The sequence below is a fragment of the Oncorhynchus mykiss genome, chromosome 24 (assembly GCF_057628025.1).
Source record: "Oncorhynchus mykiss isolate SJ-2025 chromosome 24, ASM5762802v1, whole genome shotgun sequence".
In the NCBI taxonomy this organism is placed as follows: domain Eukaryota; kingdom Metazoa; phylum Chordata; class Actinopteri; order Salmoniformes; family Salmonidae; genus Oncorhynchus; species Oncorhynchus mykiss.
This window is the reverse complement of record NC_143045.1, coordinates 41,164,781-41,190,000: the sequence shown is the minus strand read 5'-3', so window position 1 is coordinate 41,190,000 and position 25,220 is coordinate 41,164,781. Positions and strand designations below refer to the sequence as shown.

Genomic DNA, 25,220 nt, shown 5'->3' with positions numbered 1-25,220 from the left:
GTACAGGAACACTGTTCAGTCAAGTTCAAGTACAGGAACACTGTTCAGTCAAGTTCAAGTACAGGAACACTGTTCAGTCAGGTTCAAGTACAGGAACACTGTTCAGTCAAGTTCAAGTACAGGAACACTGTACAGTCAGGTTCAAGTACAGGAACACTGCGCAGTCAGGTTCAAGTACAGGAACACTGCACAGTCAGGTTCAAGTACAGGAACACTGCACAGTCAGGTTCAAGTACAGGAACACTGTACAGTCAGGTTCAAGTACAGGAACACTGTTCAGTCAAGTTCAAGTACAGGAACACTGTTCAGTCAAGTTCAAGTACAGGAACACTGTTCAGTCAGGTTCAAGTACAGGAACACTGTTCAGTCAAGTTCAAGTACAGGAACACTGTTCAGTCAAGTTCAAGTACAGGAACACTGTTCAGTCAGGTTCAAGTACAGGAACACTGTTCAGTCAAGTTCAAGTACAGGAACACTGTTCAGTCAGGTTCAAGTACAGGAACACTGTACAGTCAGGTTCAAGTACAGGAACACTGTTCAGTCAAGTTCAAGTACAGGAACACTGTTCAGTCAGGTTCAAGTACAGGAACACTTTACAGTCAGGTTCAAGTACAGGAACACTTTACAGTCAGGTTCAAGTACAGGAACACTTCAGTCAAGTTCAAGTACAGGAACACTTTACAGTCAGGTTCAAGTACAGGAACACTTTACAGTCAGGTTCAAGTACAGGAACACTGTTCAGTCAGGTTCAAGTACAGGAACACTGTTCAGTCAGGTTCAAGTACAGTCAGGTTCAAGTACAGGAACACTGTTCAGTCAGGTTCAAGTACAGGAACACTGTTCAGTCAAGTTCAAGTACAGGAACACTGTTCAGTCAGGTTCAAGTACAGGAACACTGTACAGTCAGGTTCAAGTACAGGAACACTGTACAGTCAGGTTCAAGTACAGGAACACTGTACAGTCAGGTTCAAGTACAGGAACACTGTTCAGTCAGGTTCAAGTACCCTTAGAGGGGATGTAAAAGGTTAAAACTATTTTATAAAAACAGTAAATCATTAATTGATACGTAGTTTATAAATACATAATAAACAGTTATAACCCATCATCTGAGGTTATAACATTGTGCACAGCGCTCCCTAGTGGCCAGTCCGGTCACTGACCTGTGCTTTGTGTCTCTGTGGCTTCAGAGACGCTGAACACAGCATCAGGGGACCTCTCCTCTGTGGGGCTGGCTGGGCTGGGGACCCCCAGACCTTCACCTACCCCTGGCTCCAGGGGGGCAGGCTCGACGGTGGCAGAGGCCTGAGGATTCCTCAGAGAGGAGAGGACAGAGGGCTGATCCATCAGGATGGACTTGTGGTCCTGGGGAGAGAGAGGAGAGGATGGTCAGTAACCTTGGTGTGTTGTGATTATCATATTCTGCTCTTCAACTTAAGTTAGGCTTCCCAAACGACACCCCACTCCCTACGTAGGGCACTTGGCACCCTATCCCCTCTATGTAGTGCACTTGGCACCCTATTCCCTATGTGGTGCACTTGGCACCGCCCTCCCTAAGTAGGGCACTTGGCACCCTATCCCCTCTATGTAGTGCACTTGGCACCCTACCCCCTCTATGTAGTGCACTTGGCACCCTATCCCCTATGTAGCGCACTACGTTTGACCCCACGGGCCCTGGTGTCATTTGGGACGCAGGTTTGGACTTCCACTCACATATTTGACGTGGTCCTTCCACAGCTTCCACCACTGGCTGGAGATGAGGAACCTGTTCTCCCCAGGCTGAAGCCCACGTCTGGCCTCTCTGTCCAGCCACCCCCTGAACACACACACACACACACGAGATTGCAGAGCTTTAAAAAGTGTCGAGGTGTACAACACAAGAGTTCATCGGGAGATGTTTATACCTGATGATTTGTCCCTCCTCTTCAGGAGTAGCAGGCCGAAGGCCCAGGACAATGTGGGACACCTGCAGAAAACACACACAGAAAGTCAACTACAAAACAGAGACACACACACACAAACCACAAAATTAATGTGTGTGTGTGTGTTTTTTCTGACCTGGAACAGCAGGTTGAGGAACTCGTTGGCCAGAGCGCTCTTCACACTCCATATTTGGTAGTCCTCTAGGGTCAGGTGACCCAGCTGTGTGTGCGAAGGTCAAAGGTTAAGTCAAAGGTTAGGGTCAAATACAACAAGGACTAAATGTCAGTGGACAGCAGTCGCATTATGAGAATTATAGTCCCAACCACATTACAGACATAAAAATACGATTAAATGTTTTATTTATTAAGCAAGTCAGTTAATAACAAATTATTATTTACATTGACGGCGTACCGGGGAACATTGGCCTTGTTCAGGGGCAGCTCGGGGATTCGATCCAGCAACCTTTCGGTTACTGGCCCAACGCTCTAACCACTAGGCTACCTGCCGCCCCATAAACACCTGATATATCTCCTAGAAGAGTCTCACCTTGGTCGTGTCGTGCATCTTCAGGATTCCCTCCACTATGTCCGACACGTTGGTGAGCAGCTCCTGAAAAGAGGACAACAAGAATCAAAACTGAGGTAACTTATCAAACCCAACCACCTCCAACACACTAGCCGTTTAGCCTGTATCCCAGCAGTACTTCCAGGGAGTGTGTCTGTGTGTCCACCAGGCTTAGGAGTATAACTAATACAGAGGTATTTGTAAAAAATCCACGGGATACCGGCAAAACTTATTTAGTTGAAAATGTGAATATTTATAGCTACTTATTTAAGTTCAAACCTGCAGGCAATACGTTAGGAGATTAAAGATCTTAATTTCATGTGTCACGTCATTTTAAATTATGAAGCTCACCGTAGTTCCCCGGAACAGTTGAGTCAGTCAACCGTATTGTTTGTAAACATCACAAGGGGGAGAAAGTGGGAGCTGGTGAATCCACAGAGGTCTTTATCTACCGGCGAGTCTCTCTGTTGTGATGAAGTTACACTCGTGTACAATTCAATACTACATGTTTACCATCAGATACAGTGCCTTGCGAAAGTGTTCGGCCCCCTTGAACTTTGCGACCTTTTGCCACATTTCAGGCTTCAAACATAAAGATATAAAACTGTATTTTTTTGTGAAGAATCAACAACAAGTGGGACACAATCATGAAGTGGAACGACATTTATTGGATATTTCAAACTTTTTTAACAAATCATCAAAAACTGAAAAATTGGGCGTGCAAAATTATTCAGCCCCTTTACTTTCAGTGCAGCAAACTCTCTCCAGAAGTTCAGTGAGGATCTCTGAATGATCCAATGTTGACCTAAAAGACTAATGATGATAAATACAATCCACCTGTGTGTAATCAAGTCTCCGGATAAATGCACCTGCACTATGATAGTCTCAGAGGTCCGTTAAAAGCGCAGAGAGCATCATGAAGAACAAGGAACACACCAGGCAGGTCCGAGATACTGTTGTGAAGAAGTTTAAAGCCGGATTTGGATACAAAAAGATTTCCAAAGCTTTAAACATCCCAAGGAGCACTGTGCAAGCGATAATATTGAAATGGAAGGAGTATCAGACCACTGCAAATCTACCAAGACCTGGCCGTCCCTCTAAACTTTCAGCTCATACAAGGTGAAGACTGATCAGAGATGCAGCCAATAGGCCCATGATCACTCTGGATGAACTGCAGAGATCTACAGCTGAGGTGGGAGACTCTGTCCATAGGACAACAATCAGTCGTATATTGCACAAATCTGGCCTTTATGGAAGAGTGGCAAGAAGAAAGCCATTTCTTAAAGATATCCATAAAAAGTGTCGTTTATAGTTTGCCACAAGCCACCTGGGGGACACAACAAACATGTGGAAGAAGGTGCTCTGGTCAGATGAAACCAAAATTGAACTTTTTGGCAACAATGCAAAACGTTATGTTTGGCGTAAAAGCAACACACCATCCCCACTGTCAAACATGGTGGTGGCAGCATCATGGTTTGGGCCTGCTTTTCTTCAGCAGGGACAGGGAAGATGGTTAAAATTGATGGGAAGATGGATGGAGCCAAATACAGGACCATTCTGGAAGAAAACCTGATGGAGTCTGCAAAAGACCTGAGACTGGGACGGAGATTTGTCTTCCAACAAGACAATGATCCAAAACATAAAGCAAAATCTACAATGGAATGGTTCAAAAATAAACATATCCAGGTGTTAGAATGGCCAAGTCAAAGTCCAGACCTAAATCCAATCGAGAATCTGTGGAAAGAACTGAAAACTGCTGTTCACAAATGCTCTCCATCAAAACTTCACTGAGCTCGAGCTGTTTTGCAAGGAGGAATGGGAAAAAATGTCAGTCTCTCGATGTGCAAAACTGATAGAGACATACCCCAAGCGACTTACAGCTGTAATCGCAGCAAAAGGTGGCGCTACAAAGTATTAACTTAAGGGGGCTGAATAATTTTGCACGCCCAATTCTTCAGTTTTTGATTTGTTAAAAAAGTTTGAAATATCCAATAAATGTCGTTCCACTTCATGATTGTGTCCCACTTGTTGTTGATTCTTCACAAAAAAATACAGTTTTATATCTTTATGTTTGAAGCCTGAAATGTGGCAAAAGGTCACAAAGTTCAAGGGGGCCGAATACTTTCGCAAGGCACTGTAGATATCTTAGAATGGCTTTCTACCACAAAGACCAAGAGCTCTGGATGAGTTATCTTTCCCCTGTAGCGTTTCTTCCTCCTGCGTGCTCCCTCCTCCTCCTCACCCTCCCCTGCTCTGTGTACACATGCTGCTCTTCCTTCAGAAAAGCATCACAACTTAGTTCATTTGCACTAATTTCTCTCATTCACCCTAGTATGTGAATGTCCACACGACAAAAATAACCTTCAGGTTAGCTGCTAGCTATGCTTGTATAACTTTAAAGAGCTGGATGTGCCCGTCTTTGCAATTAGTTAGTTTGTTTTAGCTCGTTAGCATTTAGCTAACAGCATTTATTTGATTTCACTATTCGTTTGTGTGAATTTTGTTGGGTATTCTGGTAAAAGAGGCGCAATGGGCTTTTCTTGCGTTTTTAGCGCCCCCTTGTGTGCTACGCCAGTAATACCGTAAATTCCGGGATGAGAGAAGGACGGTATGACGATATGAAAATGTGGATACAACCAAAGCCAAGTGTCCACCAGTACTCAAGGGGAGCGTGTGTGACTACCAGTACTCACAGGGAGTGTGTGTGTGTGACTACCAGTACTCACAGGGAGTGTGTGTGTGACTACCAGTACTCACGGGGAGTGTGTGTGTGACTACCTGTACTCAAGGGGAGTGTGTGTGTGGCTACCTTTACTCACATGGAGTGTGTGTGACACTACCAGTACTTACAGGGAGTGTGTGTGACTACCAGTACTCACGGGGAGTGTGTGTGTGACTACCAGTACTCACAGGGGGTGTGTGTGTGACTACCAGTACTCACAGGGGGTGTGTGTGTGACTACCAGTACTCACAGGGAGTGTGTGACTACCAGTACTCACAGGGAGTGTGTGTGTGTGTGACTACCAGTACTCACGGGGAGTGTGTGTGTGCGATTGTCTTTCCACACCTCCAGGAGTGCGACCACCATTTCATGGATTTCGTCTCGAGACAGAACCCCGTCCCGGTCCACATCAAACACTTTGAAACAAACTGGGGAAACAAGAAAGAAGGGAACACACCAAAATATTCACCAACTGAGTCAGCATGGTGACTAAGTCTACCTCGGACCAAACCTAGAGATCATTCGAAGTAATCTCTGATTGATCTTATTTTAACAAATACACCAGATAAATATGTTTCTACTGGTGTCTTCGTCCCAAGACATTAGCGACCGCTGCCCAGTTTGTTTGTTCATGGAGATGTGAGAAGACAAAAATCTAAGCTTTGTGACATCACAAAGAGGACCTTTCGGTTTTCTAGTCCAACGCTCTAACCACTAGGCTACCCTGCCTCCTCTACACTCTAACCACTAGGCTACCTGCCGCCTCTACACTCTAACCACTAGGCTACCTGCCGCCTCTACACTCTAACCACTAGGCTACCCTGCCGCCTCTACACTCTAACCACTAGGCTACCCTGCCGCCTCTACACTCTAACCACTAGGCTACCCTGCCACCTCTATACTCTAACCACTAGGCTACCCTGCCGCCTCTACACTCTAACCACTAGGCTACCCTGCCTCCTCTACACTCTAACCACTAGGCCACCCTGCCACCTCTACACTCTAACCACTAGGCTACCCTGCCACCTCTACACTCTAACCACTAGGCTACCCTGCCTCCTCTACACTCTAACCACTAGGCTACCCTGCCACCTCTACACTCTAACCACTAGGCTACCCTGCCTCCTCTACACTCTAACCACTAGGCTACCCTGCCTCCTCTACACTCTAACCACTAGGCTACCCTGCCGCCTCTACACTCTAACCACTAGGCTACCCTGCCTCCTCTACACTCTAACCACTAGGCTACCTGCCTCCTCTACACTCTAACCACTAGGCTACCCTGCCTCCTCTACACTCTAACCACTAGGCTACCTGCAGCCTCTACACTCTAACCACTAGGCTACCCTGCCGCCTCTACACTCTAACCACTAGGCTACCCTGCCGCCTCTACACTCTAACCACTAGGCTACCCTGCCGCCTCTACACTCTAACCACTAGGCTACCCTGCCGCCTCTACACTCTAACCACTAGGCTACCCTGCCGCCCCTACACTCTAACCACTAGGCTACCCTGCCGCCTCTACACTCTAACCACTAGGCTACCCTGCCGCCTCTACACTCTAACCACTAGGCTACCCTGCCGCCTCTACACTCTAACCACTAGGCTACCCTGCCGCCTCTACACTCTAACCACTAGGCTACCCTGCCACCTCTACACTCTAACCACTAGGCTACCTGCCGCCCCAATTCCTCCGTGTTGTCTGCATTACTTAGATCTTAACATTCCAATATCTGCTGTCATTTCCAAGAGTGAAAATGTAATTTTAAGGCCTGACGATAATTTAGCCGACAGGGTAGATGACACACTAATGACTATTCAGAGGCAGTCGACATAAGAAGAAGACGACGAGAACAAACATCCACAGGGGAAAAGCTCTGCCTCTCTGCTTCCCTTCCACTCACATGCACCATAATGTGTGAAAGGAAGCCTTATAGGTTGGGGAAATCACTACCGACGAGAACAGATCACACAGCAGCTCTTACATTTCTGCCTCTCGGCGACGGGCCCCCGGCAACAGGCAGACAGGCCACAGGAGATCTCCTTAAAGTCGATGTGATTGTCCCGGTTCTCATCAAAGGCATGAAACAAACCTGGAAAACAAGATAAAAAGCCAAGTATGCCAAGTATGCTAAATTAGCCAAGTATGCTAAATTAGCCAAGTATGCTAAATTAGCCAAGTATGCTAAATTAGCCAAGTATGCTAAATCAGCCAAGTTCTACTATAAAATGTATCTTTGTAAAAGAGAAATATCTTTGTGTGAGGGCTTGAATAAAAACAGATGGAACTAGTCCAACCGGATCACAGGGATCACATTTACAGTCATAAATGTTAACGCATTTATGTATTTTACATCATGAACCACAGATTGAACCACAGATTGAAATATAAAACAGAAATTCTGACCGAAACTTTTAAATATTCATGGTGTTTAGTTATATATATATATATTTTTTTAAAGTGCTAGACATTCATAACATGACTTTTCAAAACAGAACGCCACCCAACCCCACTGCTCGTGTTGTGAGATACATTTTTTTGTTTGTTTGAAGGAAAACATGGGGGTTTGGGCCCAGACATAGCCGCTGGGCTGGCCTTGGGGAGAGGTGTGTCTTCACACTAAAACCCGCCCACTCGAAAGACCTTCATTGTGCCTCGCTCTGGAAGCCAGTGGAGTGAGAGAGAGCAGAAGGTCACTAAGCTGCTACTATTGCCGCCAAAACTCAAAACACAGCCAACAGACAAGTGACAAAGTCACAAATAAAAATGGCCAACATTCTCCTGTTCAGGTCATTGTTGACATGTTTGCCCTTATAATCAAGTTAGCCTGCCAGCTACATTAAAACATTTTTAAAAAGTTATTATCTTTATTTTACTAGGCAAGTCAGTTAAGAACAAATTCTTATTTTCAATGACGGCCTAGGAACTGCTAACCGTTAGCTGCTAACCGTTAGCTGCTAACCAATGCAGCTATAAGCAAAACGATAGCTAGCACAAAAGACACCACTTCCAGCCCAGACGGTATGGTTGGGACAAACCCCCGTGTTTTCACAACACAAGCAGTGGTGCGGGGGGGCTTCTGTGGTCAAAAGAAATCTGGGCTTTAATGTACGTAATCCCAAACAACATGGTCCTAAACGTTGAGAGACCATCAGAAGGGCTTCTCAACCAAATAATCCATACACAATATGTACAAGTATGGCATTTAAAACATCGTTTTGTGAGTGTTTGAATGTTCATGGGCACCAGGTCCCCATAATAATCTACCTGGCATCACAAATACACATCAGAAACATTACATACCTTCACTTAGCGAAGCGCGAATAGGAGGAGAGACCAGCGGGACAAAGGTCTCCAAGTCAAAGCGTCCGGTCCTGGACTGGGCTTTCAGCAGCCAATAGCGCTTCTCCAAGTCAATGATATCAGACTCTTCTACTGTAGGAGGAGAGAAGAAGAAAACATTTTTTTTTTTAAATAATCAAAATAGCAACCAATCTAGAGTGATTTTTGTAGATTCGCTGAGCATCATCTTACTAGAACACAAGTCACATGACCTAGCAGTGCTAGTACATTAAGGAAAGCAAACAGTGTAGATTTCCAACCCGCCTCAGTTCATCTCTACATGGTGCTATAGGGGACTACATGGTGCTATAGGGGAGTACATGGTGCTATAGGGGACCACATGGTGCTATAGGGGACCACATGGTGCTATAGGGGACCACATGGTGCTATAGGGGACTACATGGTGCTATAGGGGAGTACATGGTGCTATAGGGGACTACATGGTGCTATAGGGGAGTACATGGTGCTATAGGGGAGTACATGGTGCTATAGGGGGCTACATGGTGCTATAGGGGGCCACATGGTGCTATAGGGGGCCACATGGTGCTATAGGGGGACACATGGTGCTATAGGGGGCCACATGGTGCTATAGGGGACTACATGGTGCTATAGGGAACCACATGGTGCTATAGGGGACCACATGGTGCTATAGGGGACCACATGGTGCTATAGGGGACTACACGGTGCTATAGGGGACCACACGGTGCTATAGGGGACCACACGGCGCTATAGGGGACCACATGGTGCTATAGGGGACCACACGGTGCTATAGGGGACCACACGGTGCTATAGGGGACCACACGGCGCTATAGGGGACCACACGGCGCTATAGGGGATTACATGGTGCTATAGGGGACTACATGGTGCTATAGGGGACTACATGGTGCTATAGGGGACTACATGGTGCTATAGGGGACCACATGGTGCTATAGGGGACCACATGGTGCTATAGGGGACTACACGGTGCTATAGGGGACTACATGGTGCTATAGGGGACCACATGGTGCTATAGGGGACCACACGGCGCTATAGGGGACCACATGGTGCTATAGGGGACCACACGGTGCTATAGGGGACCACACGGTGCTATAGAGGACCACACGGCGCTATAGGGGACCACATGGTGCTATAGGGGGTTACATGGTGCTATAGGGGACTACATGGTGCTATAGGGGACCACATGGTGCTATAGGGGACCACATGGTGCTATAGGGGACTACATGGTGCTATAGGGGACTACATGGTGCTATAGGGGACTACATGGTGCTATAGGGGACCACACGGTGCTATAGGGGACCACATGGTGCTATAGGGGACTACATGGTGCTATAGGGGACTAAGATATGGAGCCACGCCGATGACGTCATATGTATTCATGGTTCCATTCTGATGGGCATATGGATGATGGACAGCTTTGGAACGAGCAGCACAGAGGATAGTAGTCTTTAGTAGTCACCTGGCCCCGGATCTTTAAGTAGGTTTGTTAAATTATTTTTTCCCTCCAGATTTCCTGCTTATTGACTGATTCCAGGAATCTTCCAAAATGGATTTCTGAAAAAATCAGGGAATTCTGGTTACCCTATCTGTAAGGGATTTAGTCTATCCAGGTTAGTCTTGAGCGGAGACCATGACTCATCCTAAAAGGCTGTGCCATGGCTCACTAGGTACACTACTACAGCCACTGTTTAGTATGAAACTTGCCAGCCAGAAAGGGGCCAGTCGAACCCTGGGTTAATCCTCCCTCTCCTTTCATCACACTAATCCACAGCTAATAGGATTAACCTAAGGTTTCACTAGCTCATACTAGCCCAGGCTTCACTTTCCACCACACTGCCCCATTAGCCAGTCCATACATGTCAGTCAGACAGGTTTCATAACACAAAACAAAAATCAAGACCGCATGCCTCAATGGAACCCTAAATAGTACACTAATTTTGTAGTGCACTCATTTTGTAGTGCACTCATTTTGTAGTGCACTCATTTTGTAGTGCACTCATTTAGGGAAATCGGATCATGTTTGGGATGTATATTTAGTCACATTCACTTTCTGGCTGGAGAGGAGACCAGTCCGGATTTCCATCACAAAGCCAAGCTGGTTCCTAAGTCTCACTGCTAAGACCGACGTCCTAGTTTGCTGTCTGCATTTATAAAGACTGATGGGTCAATAACACAGTGAGACCACTGGGGGGATAATGTAGCCAGGCTAGCAGTGAAAGCTACAAATTGGGATGTACGTGGGGATTGATAGGGGCTATTTCTTTCTTTCTCTCCCCCCCCCCTAAGGTTTATTCCTAGAACAGCCAGCCTCAGCAGAGTTCAGTTGATTCTGTGGAGAGAGTTCAATCGGTGTGTGTGTGTGTTCAATATGAAGACCGATTGAGAAAGAGAGAGAAAGTGGAGAGGTCAAGAGGACCGATTTGAAAACAAATAAGCACCAACTGCTTCAGTGGTTCAATAATATATATTTTTTTACCTCGGTCCTTCCCTGAAACATCCGACTTAAACAAATAGAGAACATAACCTGGGGGGTGAGAGAGGAAGAGGAAGAGAGAGAGAGAGGGGAAGAGAGGGTATGGAAACGGCATGGGGGAAGTAACAGTGGACAGATTAATGATTGAGAAGCATGGAGTGGAGTTTGGGAGGGGAGGGGGGGGGGGCAGAAGTGTGTGGTGGGGCCCGTCATAGACTGACTGAATGCCCCTTTAAGTAGAACAGCTGAACAATAGTAAAGCCTCCATAAACAAACAAGCATGCACGTACGTACACACACACACACACACACACACACACACACACACACACACACACACACACTACAAATAAAACCTCAAATAAAAAAGGTCCTCAAACGGGTCTTTCAGAAATACACCAGTAAAGTCCATGTATCAATCCCAAACACTAAACAAAGCTGAATGAAAGCTATTTGTGTTGTGTTTACTGAACGCAGGCCAGCGTGGGCAAGCCTAGCAGTGATTAGGGCAGTGGTAAAGGCCTGGTTGGGACTAGCAGCAGAGCTAAGGGGGAAGAAACACCTGCTCATCTTGTTGCTGTGTGTCATTACTCAGCCTGCCTGACATTGCTAATCTATAGAACTATTTTTCTCTCTCCTATGGATCGGCTCCAGGACCAGCTAGCTCCCTGACCGGCTGGCTGGCTCCAGGACCAGCTAGCTCCCTGACCGGCTGGCTGGCTCCAGGACCAGCTAGCTCCCTGACCGGCTGGCTGGCTCCAGGACCAGCTAGCTCCCTGACCGGCTGGCTGGCTCCAGGACCAGCTAGCTCCCTGACTAACTGGCTGGCTCCAGGACCAGCTAGCTCCCTGACTGACTGGCTGGCTCCAGGACCAGCTAGCTCCCTGACTGACTGACTGACTGGCTGGCTCCAGGACCAGCTAGCTCCCTGACTGACTGACTGACTGGCTGGCTCCAGGACCAGCTAGCTCCCTGACCGGCTGGCTGGCTCCAGGACCAGCTAGCTCCCTGACCGGCTGGCTGGCTCCAGGACCAGCTAGCTCCCTGACCAGCTGGCTGGCTCCAGGACCAGCTAGCTCCCTGACCGGCTGGCTGGCTCCAGGACCAGCTAGCTCCCTGACCGGCTGGCTGGCTCCAGGACCAGCTAGCTCCCTGACCGGCTGGCTGGCTCCAGGACCAGCTAGCTCCCTGACCGGCTGGCTGGCTCCAGGACCAGCTAGCTCCCTGACCGGCTGGCTGGCTCCAGGACCAGCTAGCTCCCTGACTGGCTGGCTGGCTCCAGGACCAGCTAGCTCCCTGACTGGCTGGCTGACATGCCCTTGTTTGCTAGCTCCCTGACTGACTGGCTGGCTCCAGGACCAGCTAGCTCCCTGGCTGACTGACATGCCTCATCCCCTTGTTAGCTAGCTCCCTGACTATGCCGGGAATAGGGTGCCGTTTGCGACGCACCAATTAGCTTAGCACTATTTCAGGACATGACTCTACTGGCTAGTTTAGACTGATCTCTTTAATTGCTTACTGTTTGATTTTGTTAAAAAAAAAAACGGTATTTTGTTCTTAAACAAGAGTCTACACATCTCTATGACTGACTAGCCAGACATACAGAGAGAAATTAATTGCCTTCTGCGTTTGGGACTCATGACAAGTGAGTTTATACATAAACTCTCCAAATGTACACTTCTACAACCCGGAAGATAGTGAGAAGATTACACAGTAAATACAACCACTAACTCACACCAACTATCGGCTCATTACTAAGACACACTTGTCAGTGTTGACCCCCCCCTCCAAATGGCACCCTATCCCCTACCAAGTCCACTTCATTAGGGAAGAGGGTACCCTTTTTGGGGGACGCTGACCCTCAACTACAGGAGGTCCATTTGTACCCACCTAGAGGCGCGACTCTGTCAGAGTGGCAACAGAGGTACCATACCATATTCCACCACGCGTGCCCCGAGACGTGCCGACGGGCCTGGCGTACACCATAGTAGTCTCCACAGGACACACGGCTAACAGCTCGGGAAAACCACAGCACGACAACTCACTCATGCCATCCTGTTCTAATAGTATTCCATTAATATCCCAACCGACAAGACTGTTTGTCCGTCATGGCGTCTGCTGTGTGTGTGTCCGGTCGTGGACGGTCCACATGAGTCTTAGCCAAGAGTGAGGTGGTTGTGTAGGTAGAGTATGTTCTGGAAAGTCCGTGCACACCTCACGGCCAGAGCGTGCACACACACACACTCTCTCACAGAGTTAAGAGGATAATCTGTTAGTGGGTAGAAGCAGATTATGAGCCGTCTGAAGGTACTCTCTCTGATTGGCAGCAAAGATCTCTCCTGCTCTCTGAATGATCTCAGGATAGAAAGCAGCTAAGATCTTTGATTGGTCTAAGACAGGCAACATGGTAAGATCTTTCTTTCCAATTAACAGAGAAAGAGAGAAGGACTTGAAAAGACAGAAAGAGAACTTGACAAATACCAAATAACATGAAATATGTGCACATAACAAAAACGGTCAGTATAGGGTAGGGTGTTAGGGGTCAGGGGGTAGGGTGTCAGGGATCAGGGTAGGGCGTCAGGGATCAGGGTAGGGCGTCAGGGATCAGGGTAGGGCGTCAGGGATCAGGGTAGGGCGTCAGGGATCAGCGTAGGGCGTCAGCGTAGGGCGTCAGGGGTCACTCACAGTGTGTGACTCCGGCCAGAGTCTGGTAGAAGGTGGGCATGTCGTCTGTGAGGGTGACACACACGCCTCCGGAGAGCAGCCAACGGGAGAAGGTGAACGCCTCCGTGTTCTGAAGGAGCCAGTTCTTAAAGCGCTCATAGTTGACTTTCTCCCCCTGAGACAAAACAAATCAACAACAAAGCATTGGGCCTCCCGGGTGGCGCAGTGGTTAAGGGCGCTGTACTGCAGCGCCAGCTGTGCCATCAGAGACTCTGGGTTCGCGCCCAGGCTCTGTCGTAACCGGCCGCGACCGGGAGGTCCGTGGGGCGACGCACAATTGGCCTAGCGTCGTCCGGGTTAGGGAGGGCTTGGTCGGTAGGGGTGTCCTTGTCTCATCGCGCACCGGCGACTCCTGTGGCGGGCCGGGCGCAGTGCGCTCTAAACCAAGGTCGCCAGGTGCACGGTGTTTCCTCCCGACACATTGGTGCGGCTGGCTTCAGGGGTTGAATGCGCGCTGTGTTAAGAAGCAGTGCGGCTTGGTTGGGTTGTGTATCGGAGGACGCATGACTTTCAACCTTCGTCTCTCCCGAGCCCGTAAGGGAGTTGTAGCAATGAGACAAGATAGTAGCTACTACACAATTGGATACTACGGGGAGAAAAAGGGGTCAAATAAAAAAAAACAAAGCATTAAATCGGTAGCTAAATACTTAAACGGGTGAGTACTTGACAAAAAATTGTATTGTTGGGGAGACGGACACAGAGTAGCGTTTATATTATAAGGTTGAACGCGGCTGCCCGCCTGCGTGCCTCTTCCACTTACCAAAAAAAATAACAAGTGCAAGAACAGTGAATAAAAGGGGCAAACTGTGATTGGTATATACATTGTTGGGGCTTTTAATGAATGACATACACCCTAACCTATTGATTTGGTATTGTTTGAACTGATGTACTGGGCCGTATGCACTTCCCTGCCACAGCAGGCAGTGATGCAACCATGTATTTTTAGTAATGGTGAACTATAAGAGATAGGGGACTAAGGCTAGCTAAGACTAACATGCTGCTGAAGGAGGGGACTAAGGCTAGCTAAGACTAACATGCTGCTGAAGGAGGGGACTAAGGCTAGCTAAGACTAACATGCTGCTGAGAGAGGGGACTAAGGCTAGCTAAGACTAACATGCTGCTGAAGGAGGGGACTAAGGCTAGCTAAGACTAACATGCTGCTGAAGGAGGGGACAAAGGCTAGCTAAGACTAACATGCTGCTGAGAGAGGGGACTAAGGCTAGCTAAGACTAACATGCTGCTGAGAGAGGGGACTAAGGCTAGCTAAGACTAACATGCTGCTGAGAGAGGGGACTAGGGCTGGCTAAGACTAACATGCTGCTGAGAGGGGACTAAGGCTAGCTAAGACTAACATGCTGCTGAGAGAGGGGACTAAGGCTAGCTAAGACTAACATGCTGCTGAGAGAGGGGACTAAGGCTAGCTAAGACTAACATGCTGCTGAGAGAGGACTAGGGCTAGCTAAGACTAACATGCTGCTGAAGGAGGGGACTAAGGCTAGCTAAGACTAACATGCTGCTGAGAGAGGGGACTAGGGCTAGCTAAGACTAACATGCTGCTGAGAGAAGGGACTAAGGCTAGCTAAGACTAACATGCTGCTGAGAGAAGGGACTAGGGCTAGCTAAGGCTAACATGCTGCTGAGAGAGAGGACTAGGGCTAGCTAAGACTAACATGCTGCTGAGAGAGAGGACTAGGGCTAGCTAAGACTAACATGCTGCTGAGAGAGAGGACTAGGGCTAGCTAAGACTAACATGCTGCTGAGAGAGAGGACTAGGGCTAGCTAAGGCTAACATGCTGCTGAGAGAGAGGACTAGGGCTAGCTAAGGCTAACATGCTGCTGAGAGAGAGGACTAGGGCTAGCTCAAACCAAATCAAAGTTTATTTGTCACGTGCGCGGAATACAACAGGTATTCCGCGCAGGTAGACCTTACAGTTAAATGCTTACTTACAGGTTCTAACCAATAGTGCGAAAAAAAGCTGTGTGTGTGTGTGTAGGTAAGTAAAGAAATAAAACAGTAAAAATAAAATTAAAATAAAAAAAATACAAAAAATAAGAATAGCAAGGCTATAAAATAAAAAATAAGAATAGCAAGGCTATATACAGACACCGGTTAGTCAGGCTGATTGAGGTAGTATGTACATGTAGATATGATTAAAGTGACTATGCATATATGATGAACAGAGAGTAGCAGTAGCGTAAAAAGAGGGGTTGGCGGGTGGAGGGACACAATGCAGATAGCCCGGTTAGCCAATGTGTGGGAGCACTGGTTGGTTGGGCCCAACTGATGTACATGAATGTATAGTTAAAGTGACTATGCATATAAGATAAACAGAGAGTAGCAGCAGCGTAAAATAGGGGTTGGGGGGAGGCACACAATGCAAATAGTCTGGGTACCATTTGGTTACCTGTTCAGGAGTCTTATGGCTTGGGGGGAAAAACTGTTGAGAAGCCTTTTTGTCCTAGACTTGGCACTCTGGTACTGCTTGCCGTGCGGTAGTAGAGAGTCTATGACTGGGGTGGCTGGGGTCTTTGACAATTTTTAGGGCCTTCCTCTGACACCGCCTGGTGTAGAGGTCCTGGATTGCAGACAGCTTGAGCTAAGAATAACCTGCTGCTGAGAGAGAGGACTAGGGCTAGTTATAACTAACCTGCTGAGAGGGAGAGAGAGGAATGGGGCTAGTTAAAACTAACCTGCTGAGAGAGAGAGAGGACTAGGGCTAGTTAAAGCTAACCTGCTGAGAGAGAGAGAGAGGACTAGGGCTAGTTAAAACTAACCTGCTGAGAGAGAGAGAGGACTAGGGCTAGTTAAAACTAACCTGCTGAGAGAGAGAGAGAGAGAGGACTAGGGCTAGTTAAAACTAACCTGCTGAGAGAGAGAGAGAGGACTAGGGCTAGTTAAAACGAACCTGCTGAGAGAGAGAGAGGACTAGGGCTAGTTAAAACTAACCTGCTGAGAGAGAGAGAGGACTAGGGCTAGTTAAAACGAACCTGCTGAGAGAGAGAGAGAGGACTAGGGCTAGTTAAAACGAACCTGCTGAGAGAGAGAGAGAGGACTAGGGCTAGTTAAAACTAACCTGCTGAGAGAGAGAGAGAGAGGACTAGGGCTAGTTAAAACTAACCTGCTGAGAGAGAGAGAGGACTAGGGCTAGTTAAAACTAACCTGCTGAGAGAGAGAGAGAGGACTAGGGCTAGTTAAAACTAACCTGCTGAGAGAGAGAGAGAGGACTAGGGCTAGTTAAAACTAACCTGCTGAGAGAGAGAGAGAGGACTAGGGCTTGTTAAAACTAACCTGCTGAGAGAGAGAGGACTAGGGCTAGTTAAAACTAACCTGCGGAGAGAGAGAGAGAGAGAGAGAGAGAGAGAGAGAGAGGACTAGGGCTAGTTAAAACTAACCTGCGGAGAGAGAGAGAGAGAGAGAGAGAGAGAGAGAGAGAGAGAGAGAGGACTAGGGCTAGTTAAAACTAACCTGCTGAGAGAGAGAGAGAGGACTAGGGCTAGTTAAAACTAACCTGCTGAGAGAGAGAGAGAGGACTAGGGCTAGTTAAAACTAACCTGCTGAGAGAGAGAGAGGACTAGGGCTAGTTAAAACTAACCTGCTGAGAGAGAGAGAGGACTAGGGCTAGTTAAAACTAACCTGCTGAGAGAGAGAGAGAGGACTAGGGCTAGTTAAAACTAACCTGCTGAGAGAGAGAGAGAGGACTAGGGCTAGTTAAAACTAACCTGCTGAGAGAGAGAGAGAGAGAGGACTAGGGCTAGTTAAAACTAACCTGCTGAGAGAGAGAGAGAGAGGACTAGGGCTAGTTAAAACTAACCTGCTGAGAGAGAGAGAGGACTAGGGCTAGTTAAAACTAACCTGCTGAGAGAGAGAGAGAGAGAGGACTAGGGCTAGTTAAAACTAACCTGCTGAGAGAGAGAGAGGACTAGGGCTAGTTAAAACTAACCTGCTGAGAGAGAGAGAGAGAGAGGACTAGGCCTTGTTAAAACTAACCTGCTGAGAGAGAGAGAGAGAGAGGACTAGGGCTAGTTAAAACTAACCTGCTGAGAGAGAGAGAGAGAGAGGACTAGGGCTAGTTAAAACTAACCTGCTGAGAGAGAGAGAGAGAGAGGACTAGGGCTAGTTAAAACTAACCTGCTGAGAGAGAGAGAGAGAGAGAGAGAGAGAGAGAGGACTAGGGCTAGTTAAAACTAACCTGCTGAGAGAGAGAGAGAGAGGACTAGGGCTAGTTAAAACTAACCTGCTGAGAGAGAGAGAGAGAGAGAGAGAGGACTAGGGCTAGTTAAAACTAACCTGCTGAGAGAGAGAGAGAGAGGACTAGGGCTAGTTAAAACTAACCTGCTGCGAGAGAGAGAGAGAGAGGACTAGGGCTAGTTAAAACTAACCTGCTGAGAGAGAGAGAGAGAGGACTAGGGCTAGTTAAAACTAACCTGCTGAGAGAGAGAGAGAGAGAGAGGACTAGGGCTAGTTAAAACTAACCTGCTGAGAGAGAGAGAGAGAGAGAGAGAGGACTAGGGCTAGTTAAAACTAACCTGCTGAGAGAGAGAGAGAGAGAGGACTAGGGCTAGTTAAAACTAACCTGCTGAGAGAGAGAGAGAGGACTAGGGCTAGTTAAAACTAACCTGCTGAGAGATAGAGAGGACTAGGGCTAGTTAAAACTAACCTGCTGAGAGAGAGAGAGGACTAGGGCTAGTTAAAACTAACCTGCTGAGAGAGAGAGAAGACTAGGGCTAGTTAAAACTAACCTGCTGAGAGAGAGAGAGAGGACTAGGGCTAGTTAAAACTAACCTGCTGAGAGAGAGAGAGAGAGAGAGAGAGGACTAGGGCTAGTTAAAACTAACCTGCTGAGAGAGAGAGAGAGGACTAGGGCTAGTTAAAACTAACCTGCTGAGAGAGAGAGAGAGAGAGAGGACTAGGGCTAGTTAAAACTAACCTGCTGAGAGAGAGAGAGAGGACTAGGGCTAGTTAAAACTAACCTGCTGAGAGATAGAGAGGACTAGGGCTAGTTAAAACTAACCTGCTGAGAGAGAGAGGACTAGGGCTAGTTAAAACTAACCTGCTGAGAGAGAGAGAGGACTAGGGCTAGTTAAAACTAACCTGCTGAGAGAGAGAGAGGACTAGGGCTAGTTAAAACTAACCTGCTGAGAGAGAGAGAGGGGACTAGGGCTAGTTAAAACTAACCTGCTGAGAGAGAGAGAGAGGACTAGGGCTAGTTAAAACTAACCTGCTGAGAGAGAGAGAGAGGACTAGGGCTAGTTAAAACTAACCTGCTGAGAGAGAGAGAGAGAGGACTAGGGCTAGTTAAAACTAACCTGCTGAGAGAGAGAGAGAGGACTAGGGCTAGTTAAAACTAACCTGCTGAGAGAGAGAGAGGACTAGGGCTAGTTAAAACTAACCTGCTGAGAGAGAGAGAGAGGACTAGGGCTAGTTAAAACTAACCTGCTGAGAGAGAGAGAGAGGACTAGGGCTAGTTAAAACTAACCTGCTGAGAGAGAGAGAGGGGACTAGGGCTAGTTAAAACTAACCTGCTGAGAGAGAGAGAGGACTAGGGCTAGTTAAAACTAACCTGCTGAGAGAGAGAGAGGACTAGGACTAGTTAAAACTAACCTGCTGAGAGAGAGAGAGAGGACTAGGGCTAGTTAAAACTAACCTGCTGAGAGAGAGAGAGGACTAGGGCTAGTTAAAACTAACCTGCTGAGAGAGAGAGAGGACTAGGGCTAGTTAAAACTAACCTGCTGAGAGAGAGAGAGAGAGAGAGGAATAGGCCTTGTTAAAACTAACCTGCTGAGAGAGAGAGAGAGAGAGAGGACTAGGCCTTGTTAAAACTAACCTGCTGAGAGAGAGAGAGAGAGAGAGAGAGAGAGGACTAGGGCTAGTTAAAACTAACCTGCTGAGAGAGAGAGAGAGAGAGAGGACTAGGGCTAGTTAAAACTAACCTGCTGAGAGAGAGAGAGAGGACTAGGGCTAGTTAAAACTAACCTGCTGAGAGAGAGAGAGGACTAGGACTAGTTAAAACTAACCTGCTGAGAGAGAGAGAGAGGACTAGGGCTAGTTAAAACTAACCTGCTGAGAGAGAGAGAGGACTAGGGCTAGTTAAAACTAACCTGCTGAGAGAGAGAGAGGACTAGGGCTAGTTAAAACTAACCTGCTGAGAGAGAGAGAGAGAGAGAGGAATAGGCCTTGTTAAAACTAACCTGCTGAGAGAGAGAGAGAGAGAGAGAGGACTAGGCCTTGTTAAAACTAACCTGCTGAGAGAGAGAGAGAGAGAGAGAGAGAGAGGACTAGGGCTAGTTAAAACTAACCTGCTGAGAGAGAGAGAGAGAGAGAGGACTAGGGCTAGTTAAAACTAACCTGCTGAGAGAGAGAGAGGACTAGGGCTAGTTAAAACTAACCTGCTGAGAGATAGAGAGGACTAGGGCTAGTTAAAACTAACCTGCTGAGAGAGAGAGAGGACTAGGGCTAGTTAAAACTAACCTGCTGAGAGAGAGAGAGGACTAGGGCTAGTTAAAACTAACCTGCTGAGAGAGAGAGAGAGGACTAGGGCTAGTTAAAACTAACCTGCTGAGAGAGAGAGAGAGAGAGAGAGGACTAGGGCTAGTTAAAACGAACCTGCTGAGAGAGAGAGAGAGAGAGAGGACTAGGGCTAGTTAAAACGAACCTGCTGAGAGAGAGAGAGAGAGAGAGAGAGAGAGGACTAGGGCTAGTTAAAACTAACCTGCTGAGAGAGAGAGAGAGAGAGGACTAGGGCTAGTTAAAACTAACCTGCTGAGAGAGAGAGAGAGGACTAGGGCTAGTTAAAACTAACCTGCTGAGAGATAGAGAGGACTAGGGCTAGTTAAAACTAACCTGCTGAGAGAGAGAGGACTAGGGCTAGTTAAAACTAACCTGCTGAGAGAGAGAGAGGACTAGGGCTAGTTAAAACGAACCTGCTGAGAGAGAGAGAGGATTAGGGCTAGTTAAAACTAACCTGCTGAGAGAGAGAGAGAGGACTAGGGCTAGTTAAAACTAACCTGCTGAGAGAGAGAGAGAGGACTAGGGCTAGTTAAAACTAACCTGCTGAGAGAGAGAGAGGGGACTAGGGCTAGTTAAAACTAACCTGCTGAGAGAGAGAGAGAGGACTAGGGCTAGTTAAAACTAACCTGCTGAGAGAGAGAGAGAGGACTAGGGCTAGTTAAAACTAACCTGCTGAGAGAGAGAGAGAGAGAGAGGACTAGGGCTAGTTAAAACTAACCTGCTGAGAGAGAGAGAGAGGACTAGGGCTAGTTAAAACTAACCTGCTGAGAGAGAGAGAGGACTAGGGCTAGTTAAAACTAACCTGCTGAGAGAGAGAGAGAGAGAGGACTAGGGCTAGTTAAAACTAACCTGCTGAGAGAGAGAGAGAGGACTAGGGCTAGTTAAAACTAACCTGCTGAGAGAGAGAGAGGGGACTAGGGCTAGTTAAAACTAACCTGCTGAGAGAGAGAGAGAGGACTAGGGCTAGTTAAAACTAACCTGCTGAGAGAGAGAGGACTAGGACTAGTTAAAACTAACCTGCTGAGAGAGAGAGAGAGGACTAGGGCTAGTTAAAACTAACCTGCTGAGAGAGAGAGAGGACTAGGGCTAGTTAAAACTAACCTGCTGAGAGAGAGAGAGGACTAGGGCTAGTTAAAACTAACCTGCTGAGAGAGAGAGAGAGAGAGAGGACTAGGCCTTGTTAAAACTAACCTGCTGAGAGAGAGAGAGAGAGAGAGGGGACTAGGCCTTGTTAAAACTAACCTGCTGAGAGAGAGAGAGGACTAGGGCTAGTTAAAACTAACCTGCTGAGAGAGAGAGAGAGAGGACTAGGGCTAGTTAAAACTAACCTGCTGAGAGAGAGAGAGAGAGAGAGAGAGAGAGGACTAGGGCTAGTTAAAACTAACCTGCTGAGAGAGAGAGAGAGAGGACTAGGGCTAGTTAAAACTAACCTGCTGAGAGAGAGAGAGAGGACTAGGGCTAGTTAAAACTAACCTGCTGAGAGAGAGAGAGAGAGAGGACTAGGGCTAGTTAAAACTAACCTGCTGAGAGAGAGAGAGGACTAGGGCTAGTTAAAACTAACCTGCTGAGAGAGAGAGAGGACTAGGGCTAGTTAAAACTAACCTGCTGAGAGAGAGAGAGGACTAGGGCTAGTTAAAACTAACCTGCTGAGAGAGAGAGAGAGAGGACTAGGGCTAGTTAAAACTAACCTGCTGAGAGAGAGAGAGAGAGGACTAGGGCTAGTTAAAACTAACCTGCTGAGAGAGAGAGAGAGAGGACTAGGGCTAGTTAAAACTAACCTGCTGAGAGAGAGAGAGAGGACTAGGGCTAGTTAAAACTAACCTGCTGAGAGAGAGAGAGAGAGAGGACTAGGGCTAGTTAAAACTAACCTGCTGAGAGAGAGAGAGAGAGAGGACTAGGGCTAGTTAAAACTAACCTGCTGAGAGAGAGAGAGAGAGAGGACTAGGGCTAGTTAAAACTAACCTGCTGAGAGAGAGAGAGAGAGGACTAGGGCTAGTTAAAACTAACCTGCTGAGAGAGAGAGGACTAGGGCTAGTTAAAACTAACCTGCTGAGAGAGAGAGAGAAGACTAGGGCTAGTTAAAACTAACCTGCTGAGAGAGAGAGGACTAGGGCTAGTTAAAACTAACCTGCTGAGAGAGAGAGAGGACTAGGGCTAGTTAAAACTAACCTGCTGAGAGAGAGAGAGAGGACTAGGGCTAGTTAAAACTAACCTGCTGAGAGAGAGAGAGAGGACTAGGGCTAGTTAAAACTAACCTGCTGAGAGAGAGAGAGGGGACTAGGGCTAGTTAAAACTAACCTGCTGAGAGAGAGAGAGAGGACTAGGGCTAGTTAAAACTAACCTGCTGAGAGAGAGAGAGAGGACTAGGGCTAGTTAAAACTAACCTGCTGAGAGAGAGAGAGAGAGAGAGGACTAGGGCTAGTTAAAACTAACCTGCTGAGAGAGAGAGAGAGGACTAGGGCTAGTTAAAACTAACCTGCTGAGAGAGAGAGAGGACTAGGGCTAGTTAAAACTAACCTGCTGAGAGAGAGAGAGAGAGAGGACTAGGGCTAGTTAAAACTAACCTGCTGAGAGAGAGAGAGAGGACTAGGGCTAGTTAAAACTAACCTGCTGAGAGAGAGAGAGGGGACTAGGGCTAGTTAAAACGAACCTGCTGAGAGAGAGAGAGAGGACTAGGGCTAGTTAAAACTAACCTGCTGAGAGAGAGAGGACTAGGACTAGTTAAAACTAACCTGCTGAGAGAGAGAGAGAGGACTAGGGCTAGTTAAAACTAACCTGCTGAGAGAGAGAGAGGACTAGGGCTAGTTAAAACTAACCTGCTGAGAGAGAGAGAGGACTAGGGCTAGTTAAAACTAACCTGCTGAGAGAGAGAGAGAGAGAGAGGACTAGGCCTTGTTAAAACTAACCTGCTGAGAGAGAGAGAGAGAGAGAGGGGACTAGGCCTTGTTAAAACTAACCTGCTGAGAGAGAGAGAGGACTAGGGCTAGTTAAAACTAACCTGCTGAGAGAGAGAGAGAGAGGACTAGGGCTAGTTAAAACTAACCTGCTGAGAGAGAGAGAGAGAGAGAGAGAGGACTAGGGCTAGTTAAAACTAACCTGCTGAGAGAGAGAGAGAGAGGACTAGGGCTAGTTAAAACTAACCTGCTGAGAGAGAGAGAGAGGACTAGGGCTAGTTAAAACTAACCTGCTGAGAGAGAGAGAGAGAGAGGACTAGGGCTAGTTAAAACTAACCTGCTGAGAGAGAGAGAGGACTAGGGCTAGTTAAAACTAACCTGCTGAGAGAGAGAGAGGACTAGGGCTAGTTAAAACTAACCTGCTGAGAGAGAGAGAGGACTAGGGCTAGTTAAAACTAACCTGCTGAGAGAGAGAGAGAGAGAGGACTAGGGCTAGTTAAAACTAACCTGCTGAGAGAGAGAGAGAGAGGACTAGGGCTAGTTAAAACTAACCTGCTGAGAGAGAGAGAGAGAGGACTATGGCTAGTTAAAACTAACCTGCTGAGAGAGAGAGAGAGGACTAGGGCTAGTTAAAACTAACCTGCTGAGAGAGAGAGAGAGAGAGGACTAGGGCTAGTTAAAACTAACCTGCTGAGAGAGAGAGAGAGAGAGGACTAGGGCTAGTTAAAACTAACCTGCTGAGAGAGAGAGAGAGAGAGGACTAGGGCTAGTTAAAACTAACCTGCTGAGAGAGAGAGAGAGAGGACTAGGGCTAGTTAAAACTAACCTGCTGAGAGAGAGAGGACTAGGGCTAGTTAAAACTAACCTGCTGAGAGAGAGAGAGAAGACTAGGGCTAGTTAAAACTAACCTGCTGAGAGAGAGAGAGAGAGAGAGAGAGAGAGGACTAGGGCTAGTTAAAACTAACCTGCTGAGAGAGAGAGAGAGAGGACTAGGGCTAGTTAAAACTAACCTGCTGAGAGAGAGAGAGAGGACTAGGGCTAGTTAAAACTAACCTGCTGAGAGAGAGAGAGAGGACTAGGGCTAGTTAAAACTAACCTGCTGAGAGAGAGAGAGAGGACTAGGGCTAGTTAAAACTAACCTGCTGAGAGAGAGAGAGAGAGGACTAGGGCTAGTTAAAACTAACCTGCTGAGAGAGAGAGAGAGGACTAGGGCTAGTTAAAACTAACCTGCTGAGAGAGAGAGAGAGGACTAGGGCTAGTTAAAACTAACCTGCTGAGAGAGAGAGAGAGGACTAGGGCTAGTTAAAACTAACCTGCTGAGAGAGAGAGAGAGAGAGAGAGAGAGAGAGAGGACTAGGGCTAGTTAAAACTAACCTGCTGAGAGAGAGAGAGGACTAGGGCTAGTTAAAACTAACCTGCTGAGAGAGAGAGAGAGGACTAGGGCTAGTTAAAACTAACCTGCTGAGAGAGAGAGAGAGGACTAGGGCTAGTTAAAACTAACCTGCTGAGAGAGAGAGAGGACTAGGGCTAGTTAAAACTAACCTGCTGAGAGAGAGAGAGGACTAGGGCTAGTTAAAACTAACCTGCTGAGAGAGAGAGAGAGGACTAGGGCTAGTTAAAACTAACCTGCTGAGAGAGAGAGAGGACTAGGGCTAGTTAAAACTAACCTGCTGAGAGAGAGAGAGAGGACTAGGGCTAGTTAAAACTAACCTGCTGAGAGAGAGAGAGAGGACTAGGGCTAGTTAAAACTAACCTGCTGAGAGAGAGAGAGGACTAGGGCTAGTTAAAACTAACCTGCTGAGAGAGAGAGAGAGAGAGAGAGAGGACTAGGGCTAGTTAAAACTAACCTGCTGAGAGAGAGAGAGGACTAGGGCTAGTTAAAACTAACCTGCTGAGAGAGAGAGAGAGGACTAGGGCTAGTTAAAACTAACCTGCTGAGAGAGAGAGAGAGAGGACTAGGGCTAGTTAAAACTAACCTGCTGAGAGAGAGAGGACTAGGACTAGTTAAAACTAACCTGCTGAGAGAGAGGACTAGGGCTAGTTAAAACTAACCTGCTGAGAGAGAGAGAGAGAGA

At 47.3% G+C, this 25,220-nt stretch overlaps 1 protein-coding gene across 2 annotated transcripts in view; it reads right to left on the bottom strand.

Annotated features, from left to right (window-relative positions):
* LOC110503264 (ubiquitin carboxyl-terminal hydrolase 32) overlaps nt 1–25,220 on the bottom strand; it is an 86,046-nt gene that overhangs the window by 39,709 nt on the left and 21,117 nt on the right. For both annotated transcript variants that reach the window (XM_036961645.2, XM_036961646.2), the window contains exons 5-13: nt 13,705–13,858; nt 8,511–8,642; nt 7,192–7,299; nt 5,519–5,634; nt 2,467–2,529; nt 2,056–2,139; nt 1,902–1,963; nt 1,711–1,813; nt 1,161–1,362 (exon numbers count right to left, since the gene is read on the bottom strand). In XM_036961645.2, coding sequence (XP_036817540.2) covers nt 1,161–1,362; nt 1,711–1,813; nt 1,902–1,963; nt 2,056–2,139; nt 2,467–2,529; nt 5,519–5,634; nt 7,192–7,299; nt 8,511–8,642; nt 13,705–13,858 — 1,024 coding nt within the window. The remainder of the gene's footprint in view (nt 1–1,160; nt 1,363–1,710; nt 1,814–1,901; nt 1,964–2,055; nt 2,140–2,466; nt 2,530–5,518; nt 5,635–7,191; nt 7,300–8,510; nt 8,643–13,704; nt 13,859–25,220) is intronic.